This window comes from Syngnathus scovelli, chromosome 9, assembly GCF_024217435.2.
Source record: "Syngnathus scovelli strain Florida chromosome 9, RoL_Ssco_1.2, whole genome shotgun sequence".
NCBI classification, from domain to species: Eukaryota; Metazoa; Chordata; class Actinopteri; order Syngnathiformes; family Syngnathidae; genus Syngnathus; species Syngnathus scovelli.
Genome location: NC_090855.1, coordinates 11562037 through 11589676, shown reverse-complemented (window position 1 = coordinate 11589676; position 27640 = coordinate 11562037). Strand labels below are relative to the sequence as shown.

Genomic DNA, 27640 nt, shown 5'->3' with positions numbered 1-27640 from the left:
AATGGGCTTCCGTAAATGCATGTTTGAATGAAAACATTAAAACGTCTTTTTATGGGAATGCAAACAAACTTTGTTGGGAAAAAAAATCGTAGTAATTTAAGATGACTATTAAATTATTCCAGTACAGATGTGTTTTTTACTTTTTATTTTTATAGTCATTGGAAAAAAGACGATTAACCAGATTAAACCAAATTTATGTTCAGCGTGCCGCTGCAGCCCATTCCCATAGGGGGCAGTACATACGCTCGAGCCGAATGTATTTAGAGTAAAAGAAGAATATAGCTAATTAATAATTCAATATAAACAACTTGCGTATAATCAACGCTGTGCAAATCTTGCCTAAGTTTGCTACGGAATCAAATTTGACTTGTTTTGGCTCCGTAACGCGGGTTCAAAAGGCGTTTTGCATAACGCTTGTGGCCGCTGCGAACTTTGACACACTGTCCAGGTTGTGGACCATATTTTGATTCTTTCCTGCTCGAGTGCACACGTCGAAAATGACCTCCAAGAAAGTGATCGAGTTCTTCTACGATGTGGTGTCTCCCTACTCCTGGTTGGCCTTCGAGGTTTGTCTATTATTGATTTGATTCGTGGTATAAATGGCGATACTATTACGAGCAGGTGTTCATGTCCAAGCCGATTTAAAGCGATTCGTTTATAGGTCATGTGCCGCTACAGAACTGTGTGGAATATTGATCTCAAACTCAGACCTGCGTTTCTGGGTGGTGTCATGCAAGGCGCTGGTAAGCGTGTTAACAAAAGTGCTCTGTGATAATAAAGTATTTGTACTGTTGTTACTTCCCACCACATTGAGTTGACGTCTCACCGTGATAGGCAACAAGCCCCCTGGAGTGGTTCCGACCAAATTCTTGTATATGAACAAGGACTTGGCCCGCCTGGCAGAATATTTCAATATCCCGCTGCATTCTCCTTCAGACCCTGTGGACGCCATCTTCAATAAAGGTACACGCCAAGTAAATGGAGTGTTATATTGAAATGAATATACATATAATAATATACATACTATTGTATACCTTATGTTGAGATGTGATTTTGTTTCCTTGTAGGGTCCTTGAATGCAATGCGCTTTGTGAAAGCAGTGCAGGAGACGGGTGGAGACCAGCAGGTGGAAAAGGTGTCCAGAGAGCTCTGGAGAAGAATCTGGAGCCAGGACAAAGATATCACTGAGCCTGCGTCACTGGCTGAGGTAGCAACCCATCCTGAGGAATTAGCAACAACAACAAAAAGAGGGATAAAAAACAAGATTATTGGCCATCCTTATTTCAGGCAGCACAGAAAGCTGGCTTGGGCAGGAGTGAAGTTGAAGAGTTGCAGAAGCTTTGCACCACTCAGGAAATTAAAGACAAACTGAAGAGAAGCACTCAGGACGCTCTGGAATATGGGGTCGGTTCATTTGTCTGTCTCTGGTCTAACGTGATTTCATTGATTTATTTTAACCTGCTGTACTGGTGTCAGGCATTTGGCTTCCCCATGATGGTGTGTCACATCAACGGCAAAGCTGAGATGTTCTTTGGCTCGGATAGATTTGAAGTCATGGCCCACTGTCTTGGTAAGAAAGCTTGATTTATCTTTGCCAAAGTTTCTTTGTATAGTTAATGTTTATGTAAAGTGTAATTCCATTGCTGACCTCTAGACGATGTCACACTTATTTTCCATCCATCCATTTTCTGGACCGCTTAGTCCCCACGGGGGTCGCGGGGGTGCTTGGAGCCTATCCCAGCCGTCATCGGGCAGTAGGCGGGGGACACCCTGAACCGGTTGCCAGCCAATCGCAGGGCACACAGAGACAAACAACCATTTGCACTCGCACTCACACCTAGGGACAATTTAGAGTGATCAATCGGCCTACCAAGCATGTTTTTGGGATGTGGGAGGAAACCGGAGTGCCCGGAGAAAACCCACGCGGGCTCGGGGAGAACATGCAAACTCCACACAGGGAGGGCCGGAGGTGGAATCGAACCCGCACCCTCCTAACTGTGAGACGGACGTGCTACCCAGTGCTCCACCGAGCCGCCCACACTTATTTTGAGATAGTATAAATTTGAAGAAATAACAAAACAGGGCCTGCTTGTGATGTCGGTATGTACAATGTGTTTTGTTTTTTTTAGGTGAAAAGTGGCTTGGCCCTCAGCCTGCATCTGCCAAACTGTGAGACAAAGCTGCCTTCAAAACCACGTCTGTCTATGCACTAATTCATAGAGCATATCGTTGTTTGAAAACCAGCCATTCATGCGCTGTGGCTTTTGATCACAATGGAATAGGCCACAAAGACCATTTTTAAAATCTTGTGTCCCAAAAGCAAACAGTGCACACTGTACATTGCCATTAAAATAAATTGCTGCTGCTTCAAAAGGCAAAGGTCACTTGTTTGTATTTGAAGAGCGCAAAGACGAGGCTTATCGCTGACGCGATTGTCTCGAGTGCGCCGAGCTCGTCGTACGGGTTCCAGGGACAGCTGCGTCCCCAAGGTTTTTATCCAAAGCCTGCAGCGAGGAGCCGCCAGACCAGTTCTTGACAAAGCCAAGCAAGGTTGGGCCACCACGCGACCGATGCGGGCCTCGGCCTAGGAGGAGATTAATAGAGCAAACAAAGAGGAGGCAGGGCAGGACTGTCACAAGCGTGTTGATTTGCCCCCTGAGGGCAAGGAAGAAGGAAGGAGCAATGGAGGAGCAAGGTGCTGGGGAGGAGGGCGGAGTTAAAAACAGACGTCAGAGCGTAGACAAACAGGTGCATGCTGATCCCCTGACAGTCAGACCCAGGAAAACAAGACAATGTAGAAGCGACCCAGGATTTCTCACACTGTTGGACCGATGTGGAACTGACTCCATGAAGACTGCAAAAGCAAAATTATTCTGGCGGACTTAGTACACAATTCAAAGTAAAAGGTAAGGCCATGTTATTGCCCCTGTATGTCGATTTGAAATCCTGCTTTACATTGTGTGTGGCGATAAGACGTTAAAGAGAATAATTTAACAGCATTTTCAAGATTAATGTTTAGCGACTTGATGCTTTTTGTGCCACTTGTGGTTTTCCCCTTCATGGGCGTGTAGAACGCCGGCAGAAATGCAGAGAGACAGGTTTGCCCACGCTGACGTCCAAACGGTTACCTCCACGTCATTGTAGAATTTCCCAGTTGAGCCTGCAAAATTTGCTTTAACAACGCTTTGAGGTAAATAAGCACCATTTTGTTAGGACGCTGTCAGGGAGGAAAACAGCTGGTGTCATAGTATTGCAGCACAATATATTAAAAAAATATATACATTATGTAATTTACATTTTATTACATACAATTGAATTTCATGTTAGGTCAAGTCAATATTTTTAAATGTATAAGCATAATGTGGTCACAGCAAAGACCTACTCTAATTCATGTCAGTGATAAAGATCTAGGCCAGAGCTGTAAAATATGAATATGATTTCCGTGAATGTGTATTGACAATATACATGCTTGCCTTTTTTTCCCCCTCAATCTAACCACAAATTTACTTTGATTTACTTTATTTAAATATAATAATTTAATGTATTTAAATTGACACATTTTTCATTTCTTTATTTAAATTTAATAATTTAATTTATTTAAATTGACACATTTTATATTTGTACACACAGAATTGCTATTTAGTATTGATTGTTCTGCCTGCCGCTGTACATTTGTTATAAATAAATCATTTCTGGACCAATTAAGTGAAACTAGATCATTTCCTGCATCACACACGATGACGTCACGACGCACCAATGCATCACGGCACAGTGGTTGAGAATCTCTAATATCGACCTAAATGTATTAGAAACTACTGACGCGGTATCAACTCGCCACAAACACAATACACATTAATTTATCAAAGAAGAACAATGTTATCGTCGTAAAGTGTTATGTCAATGTTCCTAATATTGTGACCTGTGACTAGACCAGCAAGAAATCCTTGTTGAGTTTTCCATATTTATTTCATGTGTTTGACTCATGTCATTTGAACAAACAAGACATGGAAAAGCTTGTTCACACTTTGTTTATTTTTAGCGAACCAGACTATTGTTAAACCAAACAGGTGCTTTTTGAGGCCTGAACGGTGATAACAAAAATCCATCCAACAGCTACAACTGATTCAGAATGTTGCTGCTCGAGTTCTGATTGGAACTCACCACACCGGTCCAAAAATCTCCTCAGTCTAATCTTAGTGTCTATAAAGCCTGATTGACCATGGAGCAAAATATTTGCCCTGTGTTATGCAAATAAACTGGCTTTACTTTTTGCAGGCTCACCGCTTTGACAGGATGTCGTCAATATCAAACGCAGACTTCCGCTGCCAACCAGGAGACACAATCTGTGGTGAGCTAAATACTTGACAGCATATTTAAAAATGTACATTATTCGTGTCTCAAATGATTAACTTTTGGTTTCGTGACTTTTGGGCAGTAATTTGTAACCAGCAACCGCATTCTTTCAGTTATTTCCTTGTAATGTATAATTTATTTTTCCTCTTAACGGTCTTACGGGTTAGATGTCAATTATTGGTGATTAAAGTTTTACGGATTTTGAACAGGGGTGTGTAGACATTTTATATTAACTATAAAAGAGCAGGAGTCAGAAATTATAAAATCAGGTCAAAATATTCCGGAAAGAGGTTAAAATACACTTTGTGATCATCTCACTTTTTTTTTTTCTTCCTGGGTCAGAGATTCGTGTGTATGAGAAGGAAGTGATCATCGTGCCCATTCTGCTGCTGGCCACCTTTGTGATCACGCTGGTCTTCATCCTCCTGCTGCGCTTCTGTCCGGAGAAGGTCGAGCGCATCCGTCTCAGCACCACCAGGCCCACCTTCAGGAGGGAGCTGCACGGCATCGATGGTACTGCTGCTTATTCTTCACGGCATCGTGACTGGACTGTGCTGATTCTTTTGGTCTTCACGCAGCTCCACCCGGCATCAATGTTCTGGAGCACGAAAGCATCGCTTTAGACATGCCCAACACGTACTCCACCTTTGAGCCACCTAGCACGTACGCCTCTAAAAAGCTCTCCCTGTCCGTGGACATGCCCCCGTTGACGTCGGGCGCCCAAGCGCCGGCCTACAAGCCAGCGTTGGAAGCCGTGATCCAGCCCAGGGAGCTGCCGCGCCAGAGGCTGCCCGAGTCCTTCAACTTGGTCAACCCGCTGCCGGGTTGCTTCCCCTTGCGCTCCAACTCCTCCGTGTCCCTCTACAGGGCCCGCATGGAGAACAGGAACGTGGTCCTACGAGTTCTTAATGGTGGGGGACCCCTTTGAACCTTCTATGTCCTCACTAGTATGAGATTTGTGTGAAGCTTACTTACATAGACCTGTGTGAACTTTCTGACCGGCGGCAGACTCGGCCGATGCCACCGAGAGGCACAACTTCCTGGGCTTTGCGTCCTTCCTGGCCCAGCTGGGGCCACACCCGTTCTTGCCCGAGCTGCTGGGGGTGGTCTCCTTGCGGGCCCCGCTGGTGACAGCGGTGGAGGAGTTGGAGAACCGGGACCTGCTCAGCTTCCTGTGGAGATGCAGACGGGTCAGTTGAACGGCGGAATTTAGCACTGTCAACGTAAAATCGAGTAAATAAACGTTGCATTTGTCTCACGCAGGAAGACGTGAATCCTCCGTGCGAGATGACCGAGAGGCGAATATTTACCATGGCCCAACATGTGCTCTCAGCGCTGGTTTGTAAACATTAATTGAGGGTCCAATCAAATTGGCGTAATTAGTAATAAAGTGTTTCATGAATCTGTGTTGACCTTTTCAATCTAAACTTAGCCGGGTGATGATAATGAATTCACAAAACGTTTTCTCTCCAGACGTACCTCCACAGCAAAGATCTCCTGCACGGGAACATCCGAGCCCGCAGTGTCCTGGTCAGCCAGGCACACACGGCCAAGCTGTGGGGGCTTCACGGGGTCTTCACACGCAAGAACCAAGCAGCCACACAAAAGGACGACCCCAGCATGAAGAAATGGCAGGCGCCGGAGATTTTAGCCAGAAGAACTGTCGGGCCCAGCAGTGACATGTGAGTGTGCCAGCTGGTTGACATCAACTTAATGAATCTTGTGGATTGTTTGCCCTTTGACCTCTTCCATCCACCCTGACTTTTTTTCTCTCTAGATGGTCTTTTGGCATCTTACTGTATGAAATGGCGACACTGGGTAAGTTGGGCTAATATTTTTCAAACCAACTGGACAGTATTTATCCAAATTGTTTGCCTGTGTAGGAGAAGCTCCGTTTGCAGAGATCCCTGTCAATGAGCTCCTCCAGTTCCATCAGCGGGGCAAAAGTCTGAAGAAGCATCCCAACTGCTCCAACGCCCTGTAAGGAGTCCGGTGGTCGCTCCAAAAGTCAAATGCAGCTTCTCAACTTTATAATTTCTCCACAGCTACGCCGTCATTAAAGCTTGCTGCCAGTGGAAAGAAGCGGATCGCCCCTCGTTAGCCGACGTGACCCGTAAGCTGGTGTCTGGGGAAAAGAGCGCCTCGGATAAAGTCCTCAAGGGGGCGCTGGCGGTCAACCTGGAGCGCTACCTGCAAGAGGCCGGCTACGGGGAAGCCAACAGCTACACCATCTTCTGATTAGAACAAAGAGGCGGTCCACTTTTTTTTTACCTGTGCACTTTTCCCACAACCAACTGTTACATATTTCGCTTTGCACATGAGGAGAAACAAAACTTGTATATGCTTTCTCTATGAAATGTTTTATTTTAAGGTTTAGGCAAAAGGAAATACAGACTTTCAAACAGGTGTAAACTTGAAGGGCATCCGGTCAGAGTGGATGCTGTGGAATGACGGTTTGTCTGCTTTGTTTACCAACTTCCTGCAGCCCATATCAAGTAACAGATGCCATCCATGTTTGTTATTTGTACGCTCCTACATCGAACGACCGTGAACTGAATGACAAATAAAATGTGAATAAATAATCGTCGGTCTGCTTATTGCAAAGTGGAGGAATACAAAACGCTACCTCACATCGGCCCATATTCAGGTTGCAACGAGTGGCCAAAGTTCCAAGACTGGTGTCGCTTCAAATAGATTTGAATGGATTTTCTCTCTCGAGCGCCAGGCAACACAAACGGTGGTGCAGCACATTAAGACTTACAGGGATATAGTTTTTATTTTCTGCAAGGAACAAGTAATGAAGTAAGGAGCACAATGGCATTCTCATTTATTTCAATGAGAAGATTTGAAATGTTTTGCGTTGCTTACATGTCTCGTGACGCCAGTCCTGGAACTTTGACACGGCACGTTTAGTTGTTTACAGCTCCTAAAACTTGTCATGAAAAATTATTTTTGAGTAAAAAATGTAAAAGATACAAAACTAAACTTTTAGAAACCGTTATGAACGACTCCCTCCTTGTCGGACGGGAACTTGTAACAAAAAGAATTTGAAGCACCATTTTCAAGAAGGCAACGTGTCTCATGTGAAGGTAACCTCGCTACCACTTAACCGAGTCCAAGTTCTCACTATGGGGTTAGTGCACTTAACATGGTTAATGTCGTCACTCATTCTCCAGCCAAAAAAGCCAAACGTGTTTTGGCACATTCAAGGTCCAGAATGTAAACTGTCAATCATTGTGTGGTGTCGAAAGTCCAAATAAAACAACTCACTCGCGCAGGCTGTTGATAGAGGCACAGATCTTGAGGGCGGGTCCCAACTTGATGTTCATGGTGGAGATGAGATGGTCCTCTCGGAGAAGCAGTAGCGCCTGCCCGTCGATTTCCTGCGACAAGAAGTGAGCGGCCAGCTCCTCGCAGCCTAGACACGCAAGGATTTTTTTTTTTTTTTAAACACGAGACTTGCTTCGTGATGTAAAATGTCAAAATGAGAGTGTTCCAACCTTGAAGCGACGAGATGAACCTGCAGACTTCCTCCACGCTCCACTGGGCCGGAGTGGCCGACAGGAAGCCGGCCGTCTCCATGGGGAGGCTCCCGGGAGCCGAGGCGGCGTCCGACTGGGGAGCGTTGTCCTGCTCGGCTCTGGAGCACGAGCGCGAGTGAGAGGAGCTGGGAGAAAGAGACGGTGTGTCCTCTTCCTCCTCGTCCCCGTCGCTGGATGCGTCCTCCGAGCGGCTGGAGTCGGAGCGGCACTAAAACACCAAGACGAGTCAACAGGGAGTCTCCAATAAACCCGAAATGCCCGTTTTTGAATTCTTTGTTACCTTAACGTTTAGATGCTGGCTGGACAACTTGCTGCCGTTGGAGCTGCTGCGGCGAGGGGGCCCGCGGCGCCTGGCCGCATTCTCAGTCGTGGCCAGAGCAGGCACCGGCGTCGCGTTGTCGCTTCGTCCTCTGCTCGACTTGTAGCGTTTTCGGAAGCTTATGTTGTACCTGTTCACAACAAAGACACGTTGAGTTGAAGTCAGACCCAAGAGAAGAGAACTAATCCAGTGATCCAAAACTCATCTTCATTAAAGTCTGGTGTGAACAACAAAAACTTGGGCAAGGTTCAAATTGTGGCACCATCATAGAGCAATCTAACCCGATTGCCAAACAAACGAGTTTGTGATCTAACACACAGATGACTGTTGACTTGCTAAACACATTAGCCGTGTCTGCAGTTAGCATGTCATATGATCTTTTCCACCCTATGAAAGGGGATGATTGACTCACGTACACCTGCACGCTATTTGCCTGGTAGACTATCCATGTAACAACGTTATTCACACAGGACAAAGAGTTCCAATATGAGCGGTTCCATGAGGTTTGCTGCGATGCATTTTACTCAGTGGAGGCGTACCTCTTTGCGCAGGTGTTGGAACAGAACCTCTTGGTCCCTCGGAACTGGTTGGCTGGCGCCAGGCTCGAGCAGTACTCACACTTCAATACTAAAAGAAAAGGGGAAAGGTAAGGCATCGAGGGAACCTTATTCACACAGGTGAATTCACACAACCTTATTGTGTGTGTGTGTGTTAGCGTTAAGTCACTTACAAGGTGGGCCGTTTTCGGCGCGGGCGCCCAGTGCAAAGTCCCGATCTTTGAGGAGCCCTGCGACCTTCCAAATTAAACAAACAAAAAAAACTGTTCAAGATATGGCAACTTCTACCAAGGCTTCAATATTTATCACCCGCATCATCAACAAATGTTGCGTAATATGTTGCTGTTTACGCAGCACAAATGATTATTTTGGAACCATTAGTCCAGGCAAGTAATGAGGGAAGAGGGTGGGCGGAGCCATTTCCGAGCCGAGCGGCCTGAGAGGGAGTTTATGTAGTGAGGCTGAAATTGTTTAGCACGTCATTAAATTCAGTTACAGTCTTCATCAAGTGAAATATTATTTGTCTGAAATGTCAATAAAACTAATGGAGACGGCTGTTCACGTGGTGGTTTTTTGAAAACGGCAATCTCATTAAGAACGGAGCTGACGATAAAGTCTTACAGGGAAAGGCTCGGCTCCCTCCTGGATGACGAAGCCCTCGATGAGGTGGGTGAGGACTTGCGGCTTGACCACGGCCTGGGGGAGCGGCGCCCGCTCTTTGTCGCCGTGGATGCCCCTCGACAGCGGCAGAGGCAGGCTGGGCGCCAACGGGAAGGAGGCTGCGGAAGGGGGAGTTGCTGAGGATGGTGGGAAAGAATTGGAATAAAGTTGAATTTGGTTATTCGTGATACGCGTATATATTTGATATACTCAGCATTGTCCTGAAAAAAATCCATATCGGTCAGGCCCGAGTTTACGTACCGGATTCCTTTGTGGGTGCTGGAATTAAAGCAGGAGTGGCGTCCTTATTGGGAGCAGATTCTGAAGATACCGCCGTCGTCTCGTTGGCCGCTTCACAGTCTGACTTTCTCTTCAGGGAGCCATTGACGGACTTGTTCTATCAGAAAAAGTTTATTTGCAGCCGTCGCTCAAGCTTGCTTAGGTAACAGATTCCGAATGAGCTTACCACAGGTGCGGAAGTGTTGTGTGAGACGCCGTTCATGTTCTCCTGGGCTGCCACGTTTCGCACCTGCGCCAGGGCCACAGCCTGCACGCCGCCCGCCATGCACTGCCGGGCCCCCACCAGCTGCACGGGAATGTGCGGATGGTTGTGGGCCGCTTGGTTGTTGCCGGGCGGCGCCGGGAGAATTGGGAGCGGCTGGCGGGGGGAAACCTGCATGGGTAAGCGGTGTCCGTGCGCCATCTTGGGCTGGATGGGCACAGGACCTTTGTCTGCGGCGGGGGCGGCCTGCTGGAGGGGCTGCACCACCAGTGTCTGAGTGTTGACGTTGGCTTTGGGCGCCACCGAGCTGATGGAGTAGCCCTGGGTGGTGGTGGGCACGTTGGAGGTGGGCACCAGGATGACGGGAGCGGCCGAGGGCGACAGGAGGAGTTGGGAAAGGGGGAGCGATGGGGAGGCGGAGGGCGCCACCGAGGCTGCGGGAGCGGCCATTGCCAGCTGGGTGGAACCTTTGACGGCGATCGCGTTGCCCGACGATTTGGCCGCTTGACTGAGGGGAAAGGCGCCCGGCTCTTTTCTGTCAGGGACCTCTGACTTGATGGCGAGTGCTCTGGGAGTGGACACACAGTGTAGGGCCAAATTCTGCACCTGGGAGACAAAAAACTTGGCTTTTGGTTCCTGCGAGCTTAGTTTACAGGACTGAAGGCCAGCACTGTTAATAAACCAAAAAGTTGACTTGACTTGAGTGTGATGTTGCTCCAACCTGATCACTTTCTGGCTGAGCGTTGGCTGAGGTAGGAGCTTCGGTCTGCTGCTTCTGTTGCTGCTGGGTCTGGGCCACTGTTGCCACGGTAGCTGTTGCTGTGCCCCCAGGCATGAAGATGAGCTGTGAGGCCAGAGGAGCCCTGAGGGAACGGTTCACCTGCAGGACAGAGTCTCGTTGTTACAATGAGCCAGGCAGCACAACTTATCCGTGTTGTATCGACTCACCCGAAGATACATCTGCCCCTGTCCTGGCGTGTTCCCCCCCAACAACACTGACTGGTTGAGGGCAGTTGTTGTCGCGGAGGTGGCTGTCCCGTGGGGACGGGGAGTTACGCTGGCTCCCCCCGCTGACGTAGTACTGAGATTCACCTGGGGGTAAAAACATTCATTCTGATCCAGATGTCGAGTTCGCAGATCAATGCAAATGAGTGGTGATAAGAAAGTGTACAGTGGTGGTAGCCTGGGAGATGCTGCTACTCGGCGTGTTGGACTGGCGGCTTGCGGCGAGTGTAGCCTGGTTGGAAAAAAAAAACAAAAAACATGAAGAAATCCCTAACACAAGCACAGCATATTTTGACCAGAATTTACAATAATAGTATTTTTTTTTTTACTGTTGAGGAAGAAGTAGTATACCAAAAATAAGGAAAAATTGGATTGCCTTGCTAATGCGGAGGAATTGTGTACTTCTGATTCCCGCCTACCTGTTGCACAGCGGCTAGGTTATGCAGTTGAGCGTTGTTGATCTGCTGCTGTAGCATGAGTTGCTGGAAGTACTGCGCCGCGTTCGGCTGTCTCTGCAAGGCTTGGAGAGCCTAAAACGAGCACGTCGTCAGATACAGAAAGCAAACGTGGACTTCACGCTGTATGCAAAGGAGCTCGGGCACTAACCTGCACAGCCTGTCGCTCGTAGAGAGACATGTGGGCTATCTGCGGCGGGCGGGAGGTTCTGCTTGTTTGAGGGTTTCCATTGGTGGTGCTGCTGGTGCCGGTGGTAGTGGTGGTGGTGTTGCTGTTGTTTGTGCTGGTGCCGGTGTTTTGGTCCTCACTTGCATCCATTTTGGCTACTAGAAATAGTGAGCAGTGTCAACAAAATTGAATCAATGGACACATCTCACAAAAGGTTGTGACTGATCTAGAGATCCACGAAGTAATTTATAACTATGGATTATAATAATTTGAACGTTACAAGCTCATTTTAAAATAATTGCCACTCGTTTAACAGTGGCATCTAAAATCACAATTATTTCACGAGAGAGACTCGAAGAGTTATAAAAAGGCAAAGAATAAAATCTAGCATAGTGGTTAATGTCATTCAATCCAAAATATATGATCGTGTATGGAACACTGAATGGCAATGTTTGCGGGTGCTGATGTTGCGGTGCGTCCACACAACTGGCAGGGACTAATATTTTTTCCATGCAGATGCTTATCAGTAAACAGTGTTTTTTTTTTTTAAAAAAAAAAGCAGCACACTGAGCCAACCTAAGCGAACTGAAGGACCTGACCACCAACAACGCGATTTTCGATTTCCGAAAGAAGTCAACCTGGGAGCATAAAGCACGGAAAAAAAAAAAAAAAGGCATCATTGGGATTGGTCCGTCCAGCTAAAAGGCTACCAAGCTCGGGCTAACAATAGATTTGGCTAAGTATGACCCTTAAAATGCTGAGTAAAAATGTAAATGATCAGAAAAATACGGACGTTTATGGGATCAAGCGACGGCCATGGTGAAAGTTGATGATTCGCTTCCTAGGCGCTAACTAGCCGCGCTAGCATTTAAAGCTACATTGCGAGCAAACATACAAGAAGTCATCATGAGCGTGTGCAATCTCGAAAAGGCGTGCTTGTGTCTTTACCTCTTTTCTTGGTCAAATTTCACTCCTATTTGCAGGGATTTGTAATCCCGACAGTTTCGATTTGAAACCCAGACGCGGAAAGCCTTTTATTGGCTTTTTGGTTGTAAAAAGATAAACCGCCCCCCAACAGGTCGATTCTTCATCTTCTTCCTCGCTGGAATGTTTGGAGCTGTGTGAATGACTTAGGCAATGCTGCCATCTACTGGACGGTTTACCTTTAGCGTTTACTTTCTCGAGGGCGTTCGTTCCATGATATTCAGTCAACAAGAGGGAAAATTCCTCCGGTAAAGTTGTTGCTTTAAAAAGAATGAGCATGAAATGTTCTTTTTTATTTTATTTAAACAGCACTGCATACAGAAAACGTCCACACATATTTAAATCCCAAAAAGTACAAACTATTGTGGCCTAAACAAATTTTTTTTTGATTGATCCAGGAGTCCCACAGATTAGTCACTAAATAATATTAAACAAAGCTGGAATTGATGCAAACCAAGCAGTGACATCATGGGTTGTTTTCTCGTTTCAATTTTTAATGAAATTAAATACATGTAGAAAACAAAACAAAAAAACCCAAAAGTCATTCTCGTTTATTTCATTGGCTGTCCCTTGACATCATATGGAGTTAAATAACTTTTTCTATCAACTTTGGTCTTTTGCAGTAAAAGTGCATGTATTTTATCAAAATATACTCACACATACTATGTGTCTTATTTTTATACATCTGTGTACATTTGCCTTTAGAGAGATGTAAAGGGAACTGATTTGGATTAATTAGTAGCTGTTTTATTTATATATTAAATATGTTGGTCATATTCTAACTGTAACAGTTTGTGACTAAGAGAATTGAAAGCATTTAATTCAGCGGTGTTAAAGCCCAAGCCCCGTCCGTCATAGCTAAATATGAACATTCACATTATGTAACCCATCCTAAACTAAAATTTAAAGGAGCAGCTGGGTTTCATGGCCCACAGTAGATAGTTTTAACATTCTCTGACATAAGCATGGGGGGAAAAAATGCAAACTATATTGTATCAGGCTAAGCAGGTAGAAATTTAAGTTTCTTCAGATTTCTTGAGACGAAGCCTCATCGTAAACCTGGACGAATCCCTCGTTTGTTTACCATCCAGCGAGGTAACAAACGTGCACTCAAAGCGGACTGAGAACGGAGTTTCATCAAAGCTCTCAGTAAAGTCACACAGTGAAAAGCTACTGACTGGCCACCGGGTTACATCGGTAACAAGTGGTCGTCCCTTTCTTCTGGCTCCTCGTCCAGGGGCTCAGTGGACACCCCCGTGTAAGTTGGAGGCTCCTCTCGATCTCGTGAACGGCACACAAAGTCGCAACCGTCCTGTTGAGAGGATCGTGTGTGCAGGACGTTAGTAAAACGCATGCCTGGGTGATGTGAAATTTTTGAATACGTTGAATTCAAAACAGGAATAACGTGTGCGAGTATCTTTAGCATTCACACAATTAGAAGTTGGAGATGATGCAACAACGTTGACGGCGACTCAGGACTTACTGCCGAGAGATTGCCGACCTCTCTCCAGAAAGCATAGTTGGGAAACTGCTCCATGCCTTTAGCCCCCACGATGAGCCGCTGGTAGAGGAACCCTCCAATCAGGTAAATGGCCAGAAGACAGACCACGCTGGAAGATGAATTGAGAATGAGAAATGGTGTACTCAGAGTGGATAGGAAAAATCTACACACTATGTGTTCAAATGCCAGTAGACCTTGGTTTGTCTTTTAAAAACATTTTGTCCTTTTACCCATATGCAATTTTTTTTTTCCCAGTTAAAAATAGAGATAATGTGTTTGCACAAGTGTGCACACCCTCATAACTGACACGTGGCTTTGTTCAGAGTATTTTTTTAGTAGGTTGAGTGTATTACATCCCGTCCTGCGATGTACTCACACAATGAGTAAGATGGAGCCGGTGCTGATCTTGTACTCAAGAGGCGGACACACGGCACTGGTCTCAAGCTTGAACTGGTAGAAGCAGTTCTGCACACGTTCCCTGTTCTCTTGCACAATCTCCAGCTGGCCCTGAAAATGGATGATAGTAAAATTCTTTAAAAATAAAAAAAATCTTTCTACATTGTTTCTGCAGCTTTTGTGTGACACAGATACGATTCCCTAGCCCCGTCTCTGTCGTTTTGTTTGCAATGACTATATGGTAATGACTATGAACGCATTTGTGAGACACCTTCTTTCCCAGCACAGGAATGTCCTTTCATTTTTTTGTCTGTGTTCTGAATCCACCTCCTCACCACTTCAAAATTCCGGTTGCAGAAAATCATCAGGATGGCTTTTCGCTGTTCCTGTGAACAGTGGGTGTCGTAATTTTCTCCATTGCCGTAGAGCAGCCACACATAGTCACCTACAAGGAAGAAGTCCAAAAAAAAAGAAATTGTCGAACTACAAATGACACCTTTTCAAGCTGAAAGAATTGAATGAACGCTTAATGTGTCAATATGTGCCCATATAAAACGGTGGGGACGTTGCGTATGTGGTTTGAACAGCAACTCACTTCCTCCGATGACTTCTGTTGCGTTGTACATGCCGATCACGGTGATTTTCTTCTCAGTTTTCTGTCCTTCCACTTGAATGACGCCGGCTCCGGGAACGCCGCCTGCATCGGCGCACAACCGGAAAACATACGAGTACTTGGCCTCTCCAATCTTGGCCTCCGCTGAAAAGCTATCGTGAGGGAGATTTACATTAGTGAACGTTTGCATTGCTCGTGGGCGTCGGAGCTTGACTTACTTCATGTGACCGAGCGACTCTATTCGCTGGAGGACTTTGCGTTCCGACTCAGACTCAAATGTAAGTTTACAGTTTTTGGTGGTGCTGTCAGCGTACGCTCCACTTCCTTGCAGGACCAGCTGGACCACCAGTGTCCACACCAAGAGACACCTTCTGATGGGATGCGTCAACGCCTGAAAAAATAAAAAATTAAGTGTCCATCACCCCCTCTGGTGGTAATCAAAAGAATCACAGCCTAAGTACATTTCAGTTGTATTTCCCTTTTAAGTACATAAGAATATGACCTATAGTAAGACACTACTAGAGAAAAGAATGCAAATAAAATACTAATTCTACTTCTGAATTATGAAGTCTAATTCAATCAGATTTAGGACCTCTCATTTTGTCAAGGGAGCAGTTGCTAACATGGGGTCAGTATTACATCAAATTTATTTACCTAGCATTGCAATAATATTTTAGCTCGTTTTTTTAATACGAATAAAACATTTTTACTGTGATTGTAGCGTGCATGTACATAGTATCTGTGTAACGGAAACGTCTGAAAATCTACTTAAGCAAAATACAGTATTGATTCAAAGTACTTTTGGACTCAAAAACAACGTGGCATTTAAGGGCTTCAAAGATATGGTGATAACGTTTCGTGTTAATGGATAATGAAGTCCACCGATGAGCAAAGATCCTCCTTGAGACCATTTTAAGGATCTAAGCAAAGTACTTACAGTACTAGTGCGTGTATGTTTCATCAGTAAATAAAGACTTGAACTGCAATCGTAACAGTAGTAACAGCTTCCAAACGTAGGATGCTTTTTGCTAAGCTTAACAAATAAGGATCAGGGGGAAAATGTGAGCAGTATCTCGTTAACTTACCTGCATTATTTCTCCTTTTAGCTGCAGTTTGGCGTCCAATCAAGCAGCTAGTTACTGAAGCGTAGCAACGTTGCAGCGTTCACGCCACTTCCTGGTTGACTTTAATGGACACGTTGCTTCACATTTGTCCTCAAGTCAAATTATGACATCATCACATAAGGTTATAAACGTCTTGGCTGCTTTAGTAGGATGATTATCTCTTTAAAGGAAATGCTTTTAACGCCAGCCGACCTGCAAACGTGATGTAAGCAGAACAGTTAACAAAATGCGGAAGTGAAACTAAACATGTAATCACGTGACACAAGACACCTATGACAAGCGACAGATTCCTGCGCGCTAAGTCAGCTGACCGGAAGCGCCACCGTGAAAAACGATAAATACGGCAAAATGCTGCTGGGAAATTGTTACTGTGGGGAAATAGTTGAATCATACAAATTATTTATATCTAGCATGGTTCTCACAAGATGTGACAAAAATGCTTACACTATAGATACACTATGGATATATGTGTACAAAAACTGAGAAAGAGGAACTGCCGCAACACTTTCAAGTAAATTTATTTAAAAAAACAAACAGTTTTTTTATCGTAAATATGCAATACCCGTTTTGCCTGGCACAATGGAAAAAGCTCTGTAGAGAAAATAATTGCCCTCTAATTAATATGCATACAGTATAGTGCAAGTGTACTTCACAAGCTTACTGGCATGATGACTGTTTGTGTTTAACTCCAGAATTTAAAAAATGTTTCAAACAATCGTTTTCAGGTTCTAAAACTGCTCTAATGAATCAACATTGATAACGGTTTAAACATTACATTACAAACATGCCATTTTCTTCTCCTTTTAATCAAATCAGCAGACTGCAGTAGAAAACGTCTTGAAATGATAACATCATCTGATTAACTGATACTTAGTAGCCCATGTGATGATAAACCTACCTTTTGTATCTTGAAAGTTATTCATTTCCATTCAATGTGAATGGGCCATGAACCAATCAAAAACAAAGAGGTTGGTTTGCATAACAGTCGTGTCCCAACCTAAAAAATGACCATGTAAGACCCTTCACTTCAACAGCGACTGACTGCATTTCCTTAGGGGAAGAGGACGAACTAAAATGTTAGTTTCTAAATGCAGCGCGCAGGGCCACAGTTATTCAATTTATGATCTTGACAAATATAGCCTTGTACCGTTGCTCAACCATTCCAACAAAAATATATCAACTCTGGTTGCGCATCAGATTCAATCCATCACAATCAAGGTTATTTCCAAGAATTTGTGCAGAACATTAACAAGGAATTCTCCTGTGCAAACAGTAAAATAATGAAATTAAAAACAGACACGTATAAAAATATGACAACAATGATAATAAAAACAATGGAAAACCCAAGATTTCAATCAAATGTATTCAAAACTATTTATGTGCTTCATGATTTGTGTGCTTGGTATTGCATCCATATAAATGAAACCAAAATGTGCGCACAAACAAACGCAATGGAATGACGAGTGACTTCATCCAAATTGGAAAAACAAGTCGTTTTTAAACACAAACAACTTTGTTATGGGGTTGTGCTCGCTCCTCTGTGATTTCCTAATCTAATTTTTAATAATTCCAAAATGTGTTTTTCCTTCTCATTCTCCTCCCCAATACCACTCTGGGGAATGCAGGAGTTATTTTCCAAGGCCTCGGTTCTCCCCTCCCCCTCCTGCTCCATTCTCACCTTACCTGGCTGCGAGGTTGTGTGTGTGTGCGTGTGTTGAGTAGCCACTCCCCCAAGGAGGTGTACTTCCTGTCTTTGGTCAAAGAAGAATGGGGCAGGACAGCGCAGCCAGCGACTTGAGTACTTTTCTTCCTGGGAGTTTCATGCTGAAAGAAGCTAAGAGAAGCGAAAGAAGTGGACGAGAGCCTGCAAAAATATTTGTTTGATTTATGAGAAAGCAGTTCAGTGAGATTGGCTTATAGAGTATAACAAGGCACAAGGGGGTTGAAGGAGGAGGGGACAAGATAAGTGTCAATCTGTTGAGACTTGTTTGGGAATTTGAAGAAGGAAGGAGGTGGGGAGAGCCAGAGAGAGGCAGCGAGAAAGTGGAGGAGAGTTCAGGCGTAAACATTTGGCTTTTTTTCCGCCACTCTTAGATAAGCAGCTTCATTTTGGAAATATGCTTGAGATGAAATAAGTCACCTCGGACAAGGTGAAAGCAAAAAATGCAGACTTGTGTGTTGTGCAATCCCCATGCTTGAGAGCTGAGCAGGACCGGGGGGAGACCAGCTCTCCCCACGACTTCACATTCAGGTGAGTGTCTTGTGATTTCCACATAAACACCACCGTGAGTCTTTTTCTATTCTGTCGTGACTTGCATGTTAAATGCCGTGCCTATGTGTAACAGGCCCCTTGGCCTCCATTGGTATGCGGCGCTTTGCACGTTTGTGCTGCATTCTTAGCAAACTGTACCAGGGTGCCACCTTTTCTTCTCTCTCTGCGGCCTGCGTGTTCGTTTCTGCTCTTCGGCAGACATGCATGAAGCTACTATGTATCATTCAGTTCTGTAACAGTGGAGACGTAAAACTGGCTGAAACTGGCACAGAGCTCTCAAGCGGTTGCAGCAAAACGTGTTGAGACGTCTTTATTTGTACTTCATTATATAAGCTGTTACTTTGATTTGAATTCTTTTGTGACTTAACTGTGTGAAATGTCTTTAAGGTTCTCCAAATTATGGTACCATGGGGACCAAAAGGCCAAATTGCACCCTCTTTGACAATTCATCAAATATAAAGACGTGTGACCGCAGCCTTCAGCCAGGCGGAAGAATCTCCAGGGATCCAAATCCAAGACCAGCCATGACTGCCCAGGCAGAGTGGGAAAGCGGCCGAGACGAAGAGGAACGAAGGGATCGGGAAGTGGAGAAAACGAAAGACAAGCCCAGGTACAGAGATACAGAACCCCGTGAGAGATACTACGAGCGAGACCGAGGTCCAAAGACCAGGCCGAGGGAGGCTGGCCAAGAAAGGAGGCGAGACGATGAAAGGAAAAATGGGAGGCCGCTGTCAAATGTCGAGAGCGTCATTGGGCGGGAGATGGAATGGAGCATGGGGAAAGGTGACACATTTCCCAGGATGAGAAAAAGTCGTGAACGGGATGAAGGACGCGAGCAGAGACGCCAAAGAGACAAGCCGAGAAGGACCGAGGCGTACGACTGGGAGCGCGAAAGAGATCGAACTCATCAGAGGGAGCGAGAAAGAGGCGAATGGCGAAACTATGAAAAATCCCGGCAACGATACCAAGAGTCCAACCCTCCTCTCAGAGACAAAAGGAGAGACATGGAGTCAAGAAGAAGGGAAAACGTGGGAGGCAAGGAGGCCAGGATGCCCTCACCGCACAGTCGAAGAGACAGGGGGATGTATCACGACAGCGAGAGGGCCTACAAGACAGCCAGAGGGAGGGGCACGAGGAGCGACGGAGACAGCGATGACCGAGACAGAAGGCGGCAAAAAACGAGGGACAGCAGAGAGCGGGAGGAGTTGACATATCAACACAGCAGAAGTGAGGGGGACAGCAAGGGCAGCTCAGCAAGGGAGCCGGACAGACACCGGCACAGAGACCGTGTTGGGAGGGGGGAGGAGAGGGACAGACGTAGGGAGGACGGTGGGAGAGTAGCATGGGAGGGGGGGGGACAGTCCAGAGACAGGAGAGAGAAGGAGCACTACAGGGCGCACGGGCCGAGGAAGGAAAGGCAAAGACAGGAAAGAGAGGCTGACCCGAGGTGGGATGACACAACCCTCAGGGAGGCGGCCTCGAGGGCGCCGCCGAAATCTCAGAGTAGTGGCGAGTGGAGCAGCGATATGGACAATGACACGCGACGCAGGCGAGGCAGACACGAAGAGGGGGAGTCGGGGAAGGACAGCCAGCGGGACGACAGGAAGAGTGCAAAGAGAGAAGAGCAAAGGAGAAGTGAGATAGACAAAAATGAGATGGAGCAGAGACGGATGTGGTTAGAACCAGTGAGGTGCAGGAACAGCAAACAGTCTTCTCTGGAGGACGACTTTGCAGACAGGGAGAAGCCCGGCGAGGGGAGGGAGGCACAGGCAGGACGAGTTGATAGTCGGCGATGGGAGGGGGTCAGCGTAGACGGGGAAGAGGAGGTCCCGGGGGAGTTAGATGGCAGCCATGGAGGTATGGGGCTAAGCTGGCTGAGGGATGCAGAGAGAGAGAGCAACAGCGAGGAGAGCGAAAGGGGAAGTGAGACAGGGTGGAGGCCAGATAGTGAGCGAATACACTCAGGAGAGGACGGCTTTGTGACCGTGTCGAGCGGCGGTGACGACGAAGACGAGCGAGAGGAGTTTCTGGACTGTCAGGACTTTTGGGGGGGCGGGGTCGCGAGAGACACTCCCCCCACTCTCGGACGTGAGCCGCAGACGAGGGAGGAAAATGCTAATGAGGAAGAACCGGCTGGGAGGGAAAAGAAGCCCAAATACGTCTTCTGCGTGATCGGGCAAACATTAGAACGAGCCAAGACTGACAGGATGTCGCCGTCAGTCGCTGAGCAGGAGGAAGAAGGCGAAAGCCGCAACCTCCTTTCGGAAAGCAGCGATGATGTCAGCTGGCAACCTCCTGATGACCTGCGCCCGTCACCGATGAGGAATGATGAGCATGTGATGAACAGCCAACGGGAGGCTGACGGGGACAACAACAGGTGTACAGAGGACAACCAAGAAACACTTTCCCTGCAAGACATGAAATCGAGGAAAGCGGAGCACCCGTACGCCGAAATTGGGCCTTTTAAAAGGGATTCACAGACTGAAAAACTCCTCATGAAGTGGAGGGAAAAGAGTAAAGAAATTGTAGAGAGGGAAGGACCGTCTTCTCTCCCGAGGAACCCTTACGCCGATGTCTACTCACAGGTGACTTTTGAGCAAATTCTGCCTGCCTTAGAAGGACTCAACATTGAAGACATGAGCCCAGAAGAGAAAGAAGCCATTCGCATCCGAATGAGCGGCGCGTGGAGCATGTCCGAGGAGCCTAAGCGTCATTCACAAGCCCCTCACCTTAAGTGGGCCAAAAACGTGGTACGGGAGATCCTGGGACACTCGGCCGAGGACCTGACGGAAGACCCCGGCTCGGGAGAGCGAGGACTCGCACGGACCGAGACGAGCCGAGCGGACGAGGTTGCGCAAGGGACCGTGGAAATGCACCTCCGGAACCCGAGAGAGGACAAGCCGCAGTCCGAACCCGAGCTGGAGCTGGAGGAGGATGTGGAGGGACTGAGAGGTATGGGGCAAGGCCAGGAAGACATGCATGCTCACCGGCTCTCGGCCATGCATGCTGACACATCCGCGTACACTCGTGCTGACACATTGGTCGACACACAAGGGAAGGAGGATCCAAACTCGACCGTGGATATAGAATCTGAGCCTCAGCCCGAATTGCGATCAGAGAAGGTAGCCGTGAAAACGGCAGAGGAGGCAGACAACGAGGTAAAGATGTCCGAGACTGAGAAAGAGGCGAGCAGACAGAAGGAAACGGAGATATATTTGAGCGTGAGCAACACGCTGTATAAGCCGAGCAGCTGCCCCATTCTCAATTATCCGTCTCAATCGGATCTCCTCCAACCCTCCACAGAGGGTAATGATGATGAGGCAGATGATGAAGAGGCAGAAGGCAAAAGGGAGGGGCAGGAGACAGGTTCGCTGCAGGATCAGGACTCATCAAGTGTAGAGTCAGAACCAGATGAGCTTAGCATAGACGGAGCAGACCCGGAAGCGAGGAAACAAGGAGGCGTCGCTCTGACGAGCACCTCCAGTTTCCGGGACTTGGGTTCCGAGGCCCGTTTGAGGAGACGGGGCATCCGTAAGACCACCGAAAGAAGAAACGAGGTGCTTGTAGAGGTGGAAGAGGAGGAAGGTGTTGCCGGCGATCGCAGAACTCGAATATTCACTACAACAGGTAACCAAAGAGGAGGCGGTCCCTGATTCTGATGGTTCTTAGCTCACCAATCAACTGCCTGTTTTCTTAAATGATCCAAAATAGAAGGTGCCCCCCAAAAAATATACAAAAATGACTTTGTAGTTGCTGTTCTGATGGAATCAGGGGGGGTACCTGTAAGAATGAAGTTTGTTTTCTCAGAATCGGTCGCCCATTTAACTCCGGCTAAAGACGTCAATGATTCATTTTAAAAGCGCTGGCAATGAACGGGTTAATATTCTTTGCCAAAGATGTTATATTTCAAATGTGTTTTTTGGGGCACCTTGTAGAATACTTGATCATGCTCGCTCTTGTTTTGATCAATGCCTTGAAACCTCACATTTCCAGAATATTGCATCATTGCATGCCACTGTCACAAACCCACATCTGATGATGAAATTTCACAATTTGACTTCATCGGAAGACTCGTCTTTACTATCAGTCTTACGCGATTGAGCAGCCCCACGCATCACGGGTAACGTTGTGTGGTTGGGTGGTGGGCAGAGTCAAGTGCAGGCAGTGAAGGAAACCAAGAGAAGTTGATTGAAGGAGTAGTACTGAGAAGTTGAACAGCTTCAATGTCACCAAAGTCCCTTAGACTAACTCGAGCATTTCATTTTTTAATTTCTTTAAGTCCCTCGGACTAACTCGAGCATTTAATTTTTGTACTTCTTTACCATTTTCACTGCGGTAAATTGATGGGAATGCTGTTGCACAATGTTTTGACAACTGGAAACTTTCATCTTCCAGACGAGGATGATCGCTGTAAAAGCTGGGGAGAGGTGGACCTGAGGTGAGTCCAAAGAGTCAACTTTAGAAAATACTTTTGTGACGCTCAACACTAAAGCGTAGTTTCAAATCATGTACGTGTGTTGTTATTATTTTTCTTGTTATAAACAAAACACTGGTGTTGTGTTTCTTCAGGAATGTTTTGGACACAATGGGGAGACGGAAAAGGAATTCAAAGTTTTTCAGTGAGTAACTCATTTCCCATCTAATGAACATGCAAAAGTACATAATGACCTAAGTGAATTGCTCTCCATCATGCAAAGATGAAGAAATAGAACTCTACAGTTAGAAAATATTTCACGCTTGTTTTGGGTGTTATTTTCCTAATAAATCTTAATCGAGTGTATTAGTTGGCTGGGCAAAATGCCTTCAAATGTGTATCTGCAGACGGGAAAAGCGTGACGCATTGGCTCATTTCCCTTCAGCGTGTGTGATTCATTTGGGCAGAAACACTAGCTCACAACACGTCCGCCTCTTACCGCACGCAACTCTGACCAAAATGATACTAATGGAAAGCAAAACAAAATGCGTTTGGAGAAACTAAAACAAAAGTCTGCCTGCTCTTGACTCACATACGTAGAAGTGGAGTGTGTGTTGAGGCATTGTAGGCTATATGTGTGTGTCCGCGAGCAACAGGCAGGTTTGCGCAAGTTTTCTTATCTACAACCTTGCGGGAAAAAAACTGCTGCTACTAACTTTGCATTCCAGCGAGTATGTGTAAATCAGACACAGACAGACATATCATAGTTCAATTTATTTTGAACCAAATGAAAAATATTAGCCTACTAAAAATGTAAATGTGTCACCTCATTTGAACAAGTTTTGTCTAGCTTCTTGTCTTTAACTTCCTGTACTTCATTTTTTTTTAACATCCTCTTCTTGCCCTCTTTTTCTCCTCACCACAAAAGATCGCGCTCAACTCTACCAGCTGTACAGCGAAGCGGCCCAGAACTCTGAAATCCTGCGCCAGTCTCGCTCCGATATCCTCTCGGTTGGCGAGGACAATTCGGCCTCTCCGGCCGCGTCGCCGCCTCCGGCCCGCCGACCTCTCCCACCGCTACCCCCGGTCCCGCACCCCCACTCCCTGTCCCATGTGGGCTCTGTCACCAGCGTGAGAAGTTTGCCTCTCCCCGATCCCCACAGGAGCGAGGGCAGGCCCTCGTCACCACGCCTCTCCATCTCGCTCACGCAGTCGGCCACGCTGTGGCGAGAGCTGCCGGGAGTCAGGAGTAGCAACGAGCTGGAGGACCTCACAGAAGACAAGAGGCGTCTTCAGGAGGTAAGGCAGCAGGACTGCTCTTTGTTACATGATCACTCTGTTTTGGGGCCTCATTTTATTTCTACAAATGGCTGTTTTGCTTTAAACAAAGCGTAACCAAAACGAATCATTCGCCCTCTGTGATTACCTCATAACTCAAGCTGCTACAAAATACTACAAAAATACCAGAGTTTCCCCATCGTTCTCCCAGCAGCAATTGCGTAATCATTCATTTGAAAAAAAGTCAGGTCCGCCTTTGCCAGTTATCTTTTCAACAGAATTGACACTTCCACTTTTTTTCCAGTCAAGCCAAAAAGACGTCATGGAGAACAGGCATACGGGCATCAGTCACATTGTGTTCCTGGTTTTTCATTTTAAGGTGCGATTTGAAGTGGTGACATCCGAGGCGTCCTACTGCCGCAGTCTGGACATCGTGGTGGAGCATTTTGTCAAGTCCAAACAGCTGGGGTCGCTACTGACCACCCAGGATCGCAACTGGCTCTTTTCCCGGCTAGCTGACGTCCGCGCCATCAGTCACAGGTCAGATGGGATGCGGCTTTGTAGCTTTAGCAATGGTGGACAACATATGGCTCGTGGGTCACATACGACCCGCTCGCAGCTTTAATTTGTCCCGCCGAGCATTTACATTTTCAAGAGTCGCAAATAACCACTTTTGATGTCTCACGTCTTAGTTTCTTGTCAAAACTGGAGGAGCGGCTGGAGTCTGACATTATGCACTTTACCGTGTGTGACATCATCGCTCGCCACTGCCAGCGCTTCAAGATGGTTTACGTTCCCTACCTCACCAACCAGTCCTATCAGGACGCCACCTACCAGAGACTCATGTAAGAAACGATTCATCCTCTCAACTGCTTCATGTTTTTTTCGATTGCTTCAATTTTATTTTGTTTCCAGGAATGAGAATCCAGGCTTTAAGCGCATCGTGGAGAAGTTGGAGAGGAGTCCTGTTTGTCAGAGACTCCCCCTTCGTTCCTTCCTCGTCCTTCCATTCCAAAGAATTACACGAATCAAGCTGCTGGTCCAGGTGAATTTGTGCTCATTCCTAACAGAACTTCTTTCCCTGTCATCCTGGTGCCAAGTTGGATATATTTAAAGTGTTGCAAAAAGACAAAGAAAAAGCAAAATATACATGCAAAATTGCTCTATGATCTCGCAACAATTCAAAATCTACAGTGTGTGACTTTCGAGGCATATTTCTACCTTTAATTTTGATTTAAATTTTTTAACAAACATTTCATTGTTCCCTCCGCAGAATATCGTGAAGAGAACAACTGCGGGCACCCCAGAAGCGACGCAGGCTATTAAAGCTTTGAGACAGTTAGAAAAGGTCAATTTTCCTTCAGGCTTCCCGCTCTGTCTCCCTCTGCTGGTCATTATTTTTTATGCCGCTTGCCAGGTTATAACCGTTAAGTGTGTTTTTTTTTTGGTGCCCTCTAGCTGATCCAAGAGAGCAACGACAGCATCTCCCAAATGAAAAGCATCGAGTCGTTGGTGTGTCTCAGCGCCAAGGTGGACTTTGAGTGCAGGGTGCGTCAAACCTTTGGATTTTCTCTGTGGAAATTTACAGTGGCGATCAATGCTGACAATATGATCTTGCTCGCAGACTCTTCCTCTCATCAGTCAGTCTCGGAGGTTGGTACGAGAGGGACTGGTCACCGAACTGATGGACTTCTCCCTAAAGGACACAGAAAGGAATATTTACTTGCACCTCTTCAACGACTACCTGCTGGTTTCACAACATAAAGAGTGAGTGAGTCGGCGTTTATTTATTTATTTTGACTCCGACTGGGTTGGCGACTTGCAGTGATCATTTACAACATCCCGTTCTTCACCCATCTGCCCCATCTTTTTATCTTTGAGTCAAATCACTCTAACGTTCAAATTATTCATGTCAATCAAGATATCTAATTATCACTTTCCCATATCCAGGGGGGGGCGATTCACAGTGATCGACCACGCACCCGTGGAGGAGCTTCGAGTGGAGAACTGCCGCGTCAAACTTCATTCCCTGCAGAAGAACCTTTTCAGGCTCCACATGTCCAACAAGTCACTGCTGCTAAGGACCGACACACAGTAAGAGGCGATGTAAAGTCACAAAAGGTTGAGGAAATATGCAATCATTTTTTTTGCCTTTTGTTTCCTTCAGGAGTGATAAGCTACGCTGGATATCCGCCCTTTCACGTCCTCACCCTGAAGTGGACTTTTCTTCGGCTCAAGGTAAATGCCTCCCCGCCTTATTGCCTCATTAATTAACCATCCATATTATAAAATCTAACATAATTTTCCATTTCCTTTTAGATTTCCCACAGATGCAGTGTATCAGAGCGTTTGTGGCCCAGCAGCCGGATGAGTTGTCGTTAGAAAAAGCTGACATCATACTGGTGCACCAACAAAGCAGTGACCGTAAGACCATCTCAAACTTGTAATCCATTTGATTTTTTTTCCTCATGGCTTTCTATGGCTTTCCCCAGATTGGGTCGAGGGCACCAGACTGTCCGATCGGCATCGCGGATGGGTACCGGACTCGCATTTGGAATTGATCGGCAACACCAGGGTCCGACAGCGCAATCTGTCGGATGCCCTCAAGCTCACGACGGCCACGGCCGCGGTATGAGCGGGACTGAAAGCGACAGACTCATGCATCCGCTTGCCTTACATTTCTTGTTGGGATGATTTGGAGAGTCTGTGTTTCTGAATGCGGATCCCTGCATTGTGCCTCATTGGAGCAATGCAAGACCACAGGAGATGATGCCTGGACTTGTGGACTTATGAAATTTTTTCTTATCCTCATCACAAACTGTGTGTGGTTATAATAGGTGTTTTCAAAAGCAAAAATATTTTCCCAAGAAATGTCTTGAGGAAAATAATACATCTGTATATCTATTAGAGTGGGAAAGATGAGTTAAGGGCGCATGTATTAATGCAGCGCGAGCCCCTGCATGCAGGAGACCTTGACAGCGCTCAATGTAAAAAAAATTGCAACTTCTTAAATGTACAGAACGTTTTAGGGACACAGTGAACATGTTTCAATAAATTCAAATTTCAATCACGCACGTGGGAACGCACTTACTGGAATGTTCATTTATATACACAGCTACAGAAATCAGCAGAGGTGGGCAGTGCATAAGGTAGCTGCACCTTCAGCTCTGGCAACAGCAATAATAAGTTGTTTTGAAATAATTCGACCTTTAAAAGTATGCCGTTTACCTCTCAGATTTCCACCTGCATTGGAATAGTACCAGTGCAAGTTCCTTCACGTTGATCCCAAGGTATGCGGAACACGTCGAGCACGTATACGTTGGGGGCGTTTTTTTAAGATTGTCCCGAAAGCACCGATTGGCGGATTGTCACATCACTAGAGATTATTCACCAATGAAATCACAGCAAGTTATTTTGTAGTGCAATTCAAATGGTCTGGCATTACTGTCAGTCAACATTGCTATCCAATGATTGGTCAGAAATATTGTGGGCCGAC

General features: G+C 46.2%; 5 protein-coding genes and 3 long non-coding RNA genes across 13 annotated transcripts; 4 read left to right on the top strand and 4 right to left on the bottom strand.

The window, feature by feature from the left end:
* Positions 1–269: 269 nt before the first annotated feature.
* Positions 270–2379, top strand: gstk1 (glutathione S-transferase kappa 1). 2 transcript variants are annotated; one of them, XM_049731811.1, is made up of 7 exons: positions 270–566; positions 662–743; positions 835–963; positions 1068–1207; positions 1288–1404; positions 1477–1570; positions 2130–2379. In XM_049731811.1, exons 1-7 carry the CDS (start codon positions 498–500, stop codon positions 2171–2173), a joined length of 675 nt encoding a protein of 224 aa, XP_049587768.1. In that variant the 5' UTR covers positions 270–497; the 3' UTR covers positions 2174–2379. The 2 variants fall into 2 exon arrangements, with proteins under 2 accessions (XP_049587768.1, XP_049587769.1); XM_049731812.2 differs by having other exon boundaries at positions 648–743.
* Positions 2380–2828: 449 nt separating this feature from the next.
* On the top strand, positions 2829–6591 carry styk1b (serine/threonine/tyrosine kinase 1b). The gene is made up of 10 exons (XM_049731686.1): positions 2829–2906; positions 4276–4348; positions 4696–4866; positions 4932–5264; positions 5362–5543; positions 5617–5691; positions 5827–6035; positions 6131–6171; positions 6237–6333; positions 6399–6591. Exons 2-10 carry the CDS (start codon positions 4294–4296, stop codon positions 6589–6591), a joined length of 1356 nt encoding a protein of 451 aa, XP_049587643.1. The 5' UTR covers positions 2829–2906; positions 4276–4293.
* Positions 3945–5972, bottom strand: LOC125975833 (uncharacterized). Its single transcript, XR_007484028.1, has 3 exons — positions 5833–5972; positions 5329–5525; positions 3945–4951 (listed from the first exon to the last, which is right to left on the bottom strand). It is a non-coding gene; the product is annotated as an uncharacterized lncRNA (long non-coding RNA).
* Positions 6592–6692: 101 nt separating the features above from the next.
* On the bottom strand, positions 6693–12686 carry phc1 (polyhomeotic homolog 1). 3 transcript variants are annotated; one of them, XM_049731501.1, is made up of 14 exons: positions 12511–12686; positions 11545–11720; positions 11358–11468; positions 11105–11170; positions 10882–11025; positions 10655–10813; positions 9898–10539; positions 9693–9828; positions 9393–9565; positions 8945–9008; positions 8754–8841; positions 8176–8344; positions 7854–8103; positions 6693–7771 (listed from the first exon to the last, which is right to left on the bottom strand). In XM_049731501.1, the coding sequence occupies exons 2-14, from the start codon at positions 11710–11712 to the stop codon at positions 7620–7622; spliced, it is 2322 nt and encodes a 773-aa protein (XP_049587458.1). In that variant the 5' UTR covers positions 11713–11720; positions 12511–12686; the 3' UTR covers positions 6693–7619. The 3 variants fall into 3 exon arrangements, with proteins under 3 accessions (XP_049587458.1, XP_049587456.1, XP_049587457.1); XM_049731499.2 differs by having other exon boundaries at positions 9393–9568; positions 12511–12685; XM_049731500.2 differs by having other exon boundaries at positions 9393–9568; positions 11545–11717; positions 12511–12685.
* Positions 8724–9619, top strand: LOC125975848 (uncharacterized). Its single transcript, XR_007484059.1, has 2 exons — positions 8724–8860; positions 9395–9619. It is a non-coding gene; the product is annotated as an uncharacterized lncRNA (long non-coding RNA).
* Positions 12687–12829: 143 nt separating the features above from the next.
* m6pr (mannose-6-phosphate receptor (cation dependent)) lies at positions 12830–16432 on the bottom strand. Its single transcript, XM_049731779.1, has 7 exons — positions 16142–16432; positions 15275–15447; positions 15039–15208; positions 14779–14888; positions 14424–14554; positions 14030–14156; positions 12830–13858 (listed from the first exon to the last, which is right to left on the bottom strand). The coding sequence occupies exons 1-7, from the start codon at positions 16145–16147 to the stop codon at positions 13736–13738; spliced, it is 840 nt and encodes a 279-aa protein (XP_049587736.1). The 5' UTR covers positions 16148–16432; the 3' UTR covers positions 12830–13735.
* Positions 16433–17916: 1484 nt separating this feature from the next.
* arhgef5 (Rho guanine nucleotide exchange factor (GEF) 5) lies at positions 17917–27214 on the top strand. 2 transcript variants are annotated; one of them, XM_049731411.2, is made up of 15 exons: positions 17917–18431; positions 18840–22079; positions 22848–22890; positions 23022–23071; positions 23795–24165; positions 24524–24684; positions 24837–24989; positions 25060–25189; positions 25418–25492; positions 25603–25692; positions 25769–25911; positions 26095–26238; positions 26312–26382; positions 26464–26568; positions 26637–27214. In XM_049731411.2, the coding sequence occupies exons 2-15, from the start codon at positions 18860–18862 to the stop codon at positions 26777–26779; spliced, it is 4899 nt and encodes a 1632-aa protein (XP_049587368.1). In that variant the 5' UTR covers positions 17917–18431; positions 18840–18859; the 3' UTR covers positions 26780–27214. The 2 variants fall into 2 exon arrangements, with proteins under 2 accessions (XP_049587368.1, XP_049587369.1); XM_049731412.2 differs by having other exon boundaries at positions 17918–18431; positions 18840–21404.
* LOC125975844 (uncharacterized) lies at positions 25010–27512 on the bottom strand. Of its 2 annotated transcripts, XR_007484055.2 has the most exons (3): positions 27373–27512; positions 25704–25840; positions 25010–25233 (listed from the first exon to the last, which is right to left on the bottom strand). It is a non-coding gene; the product is annotated as an uncharacterized lncRNA (long non-coding RNA). The 2 variants fall into 2 exon arrangements; XR_007484053.2 differs by having other exon boundaries at positions 25010–25840.
* Positions 27513–27640: the final 128 nt, after the last annotated feature.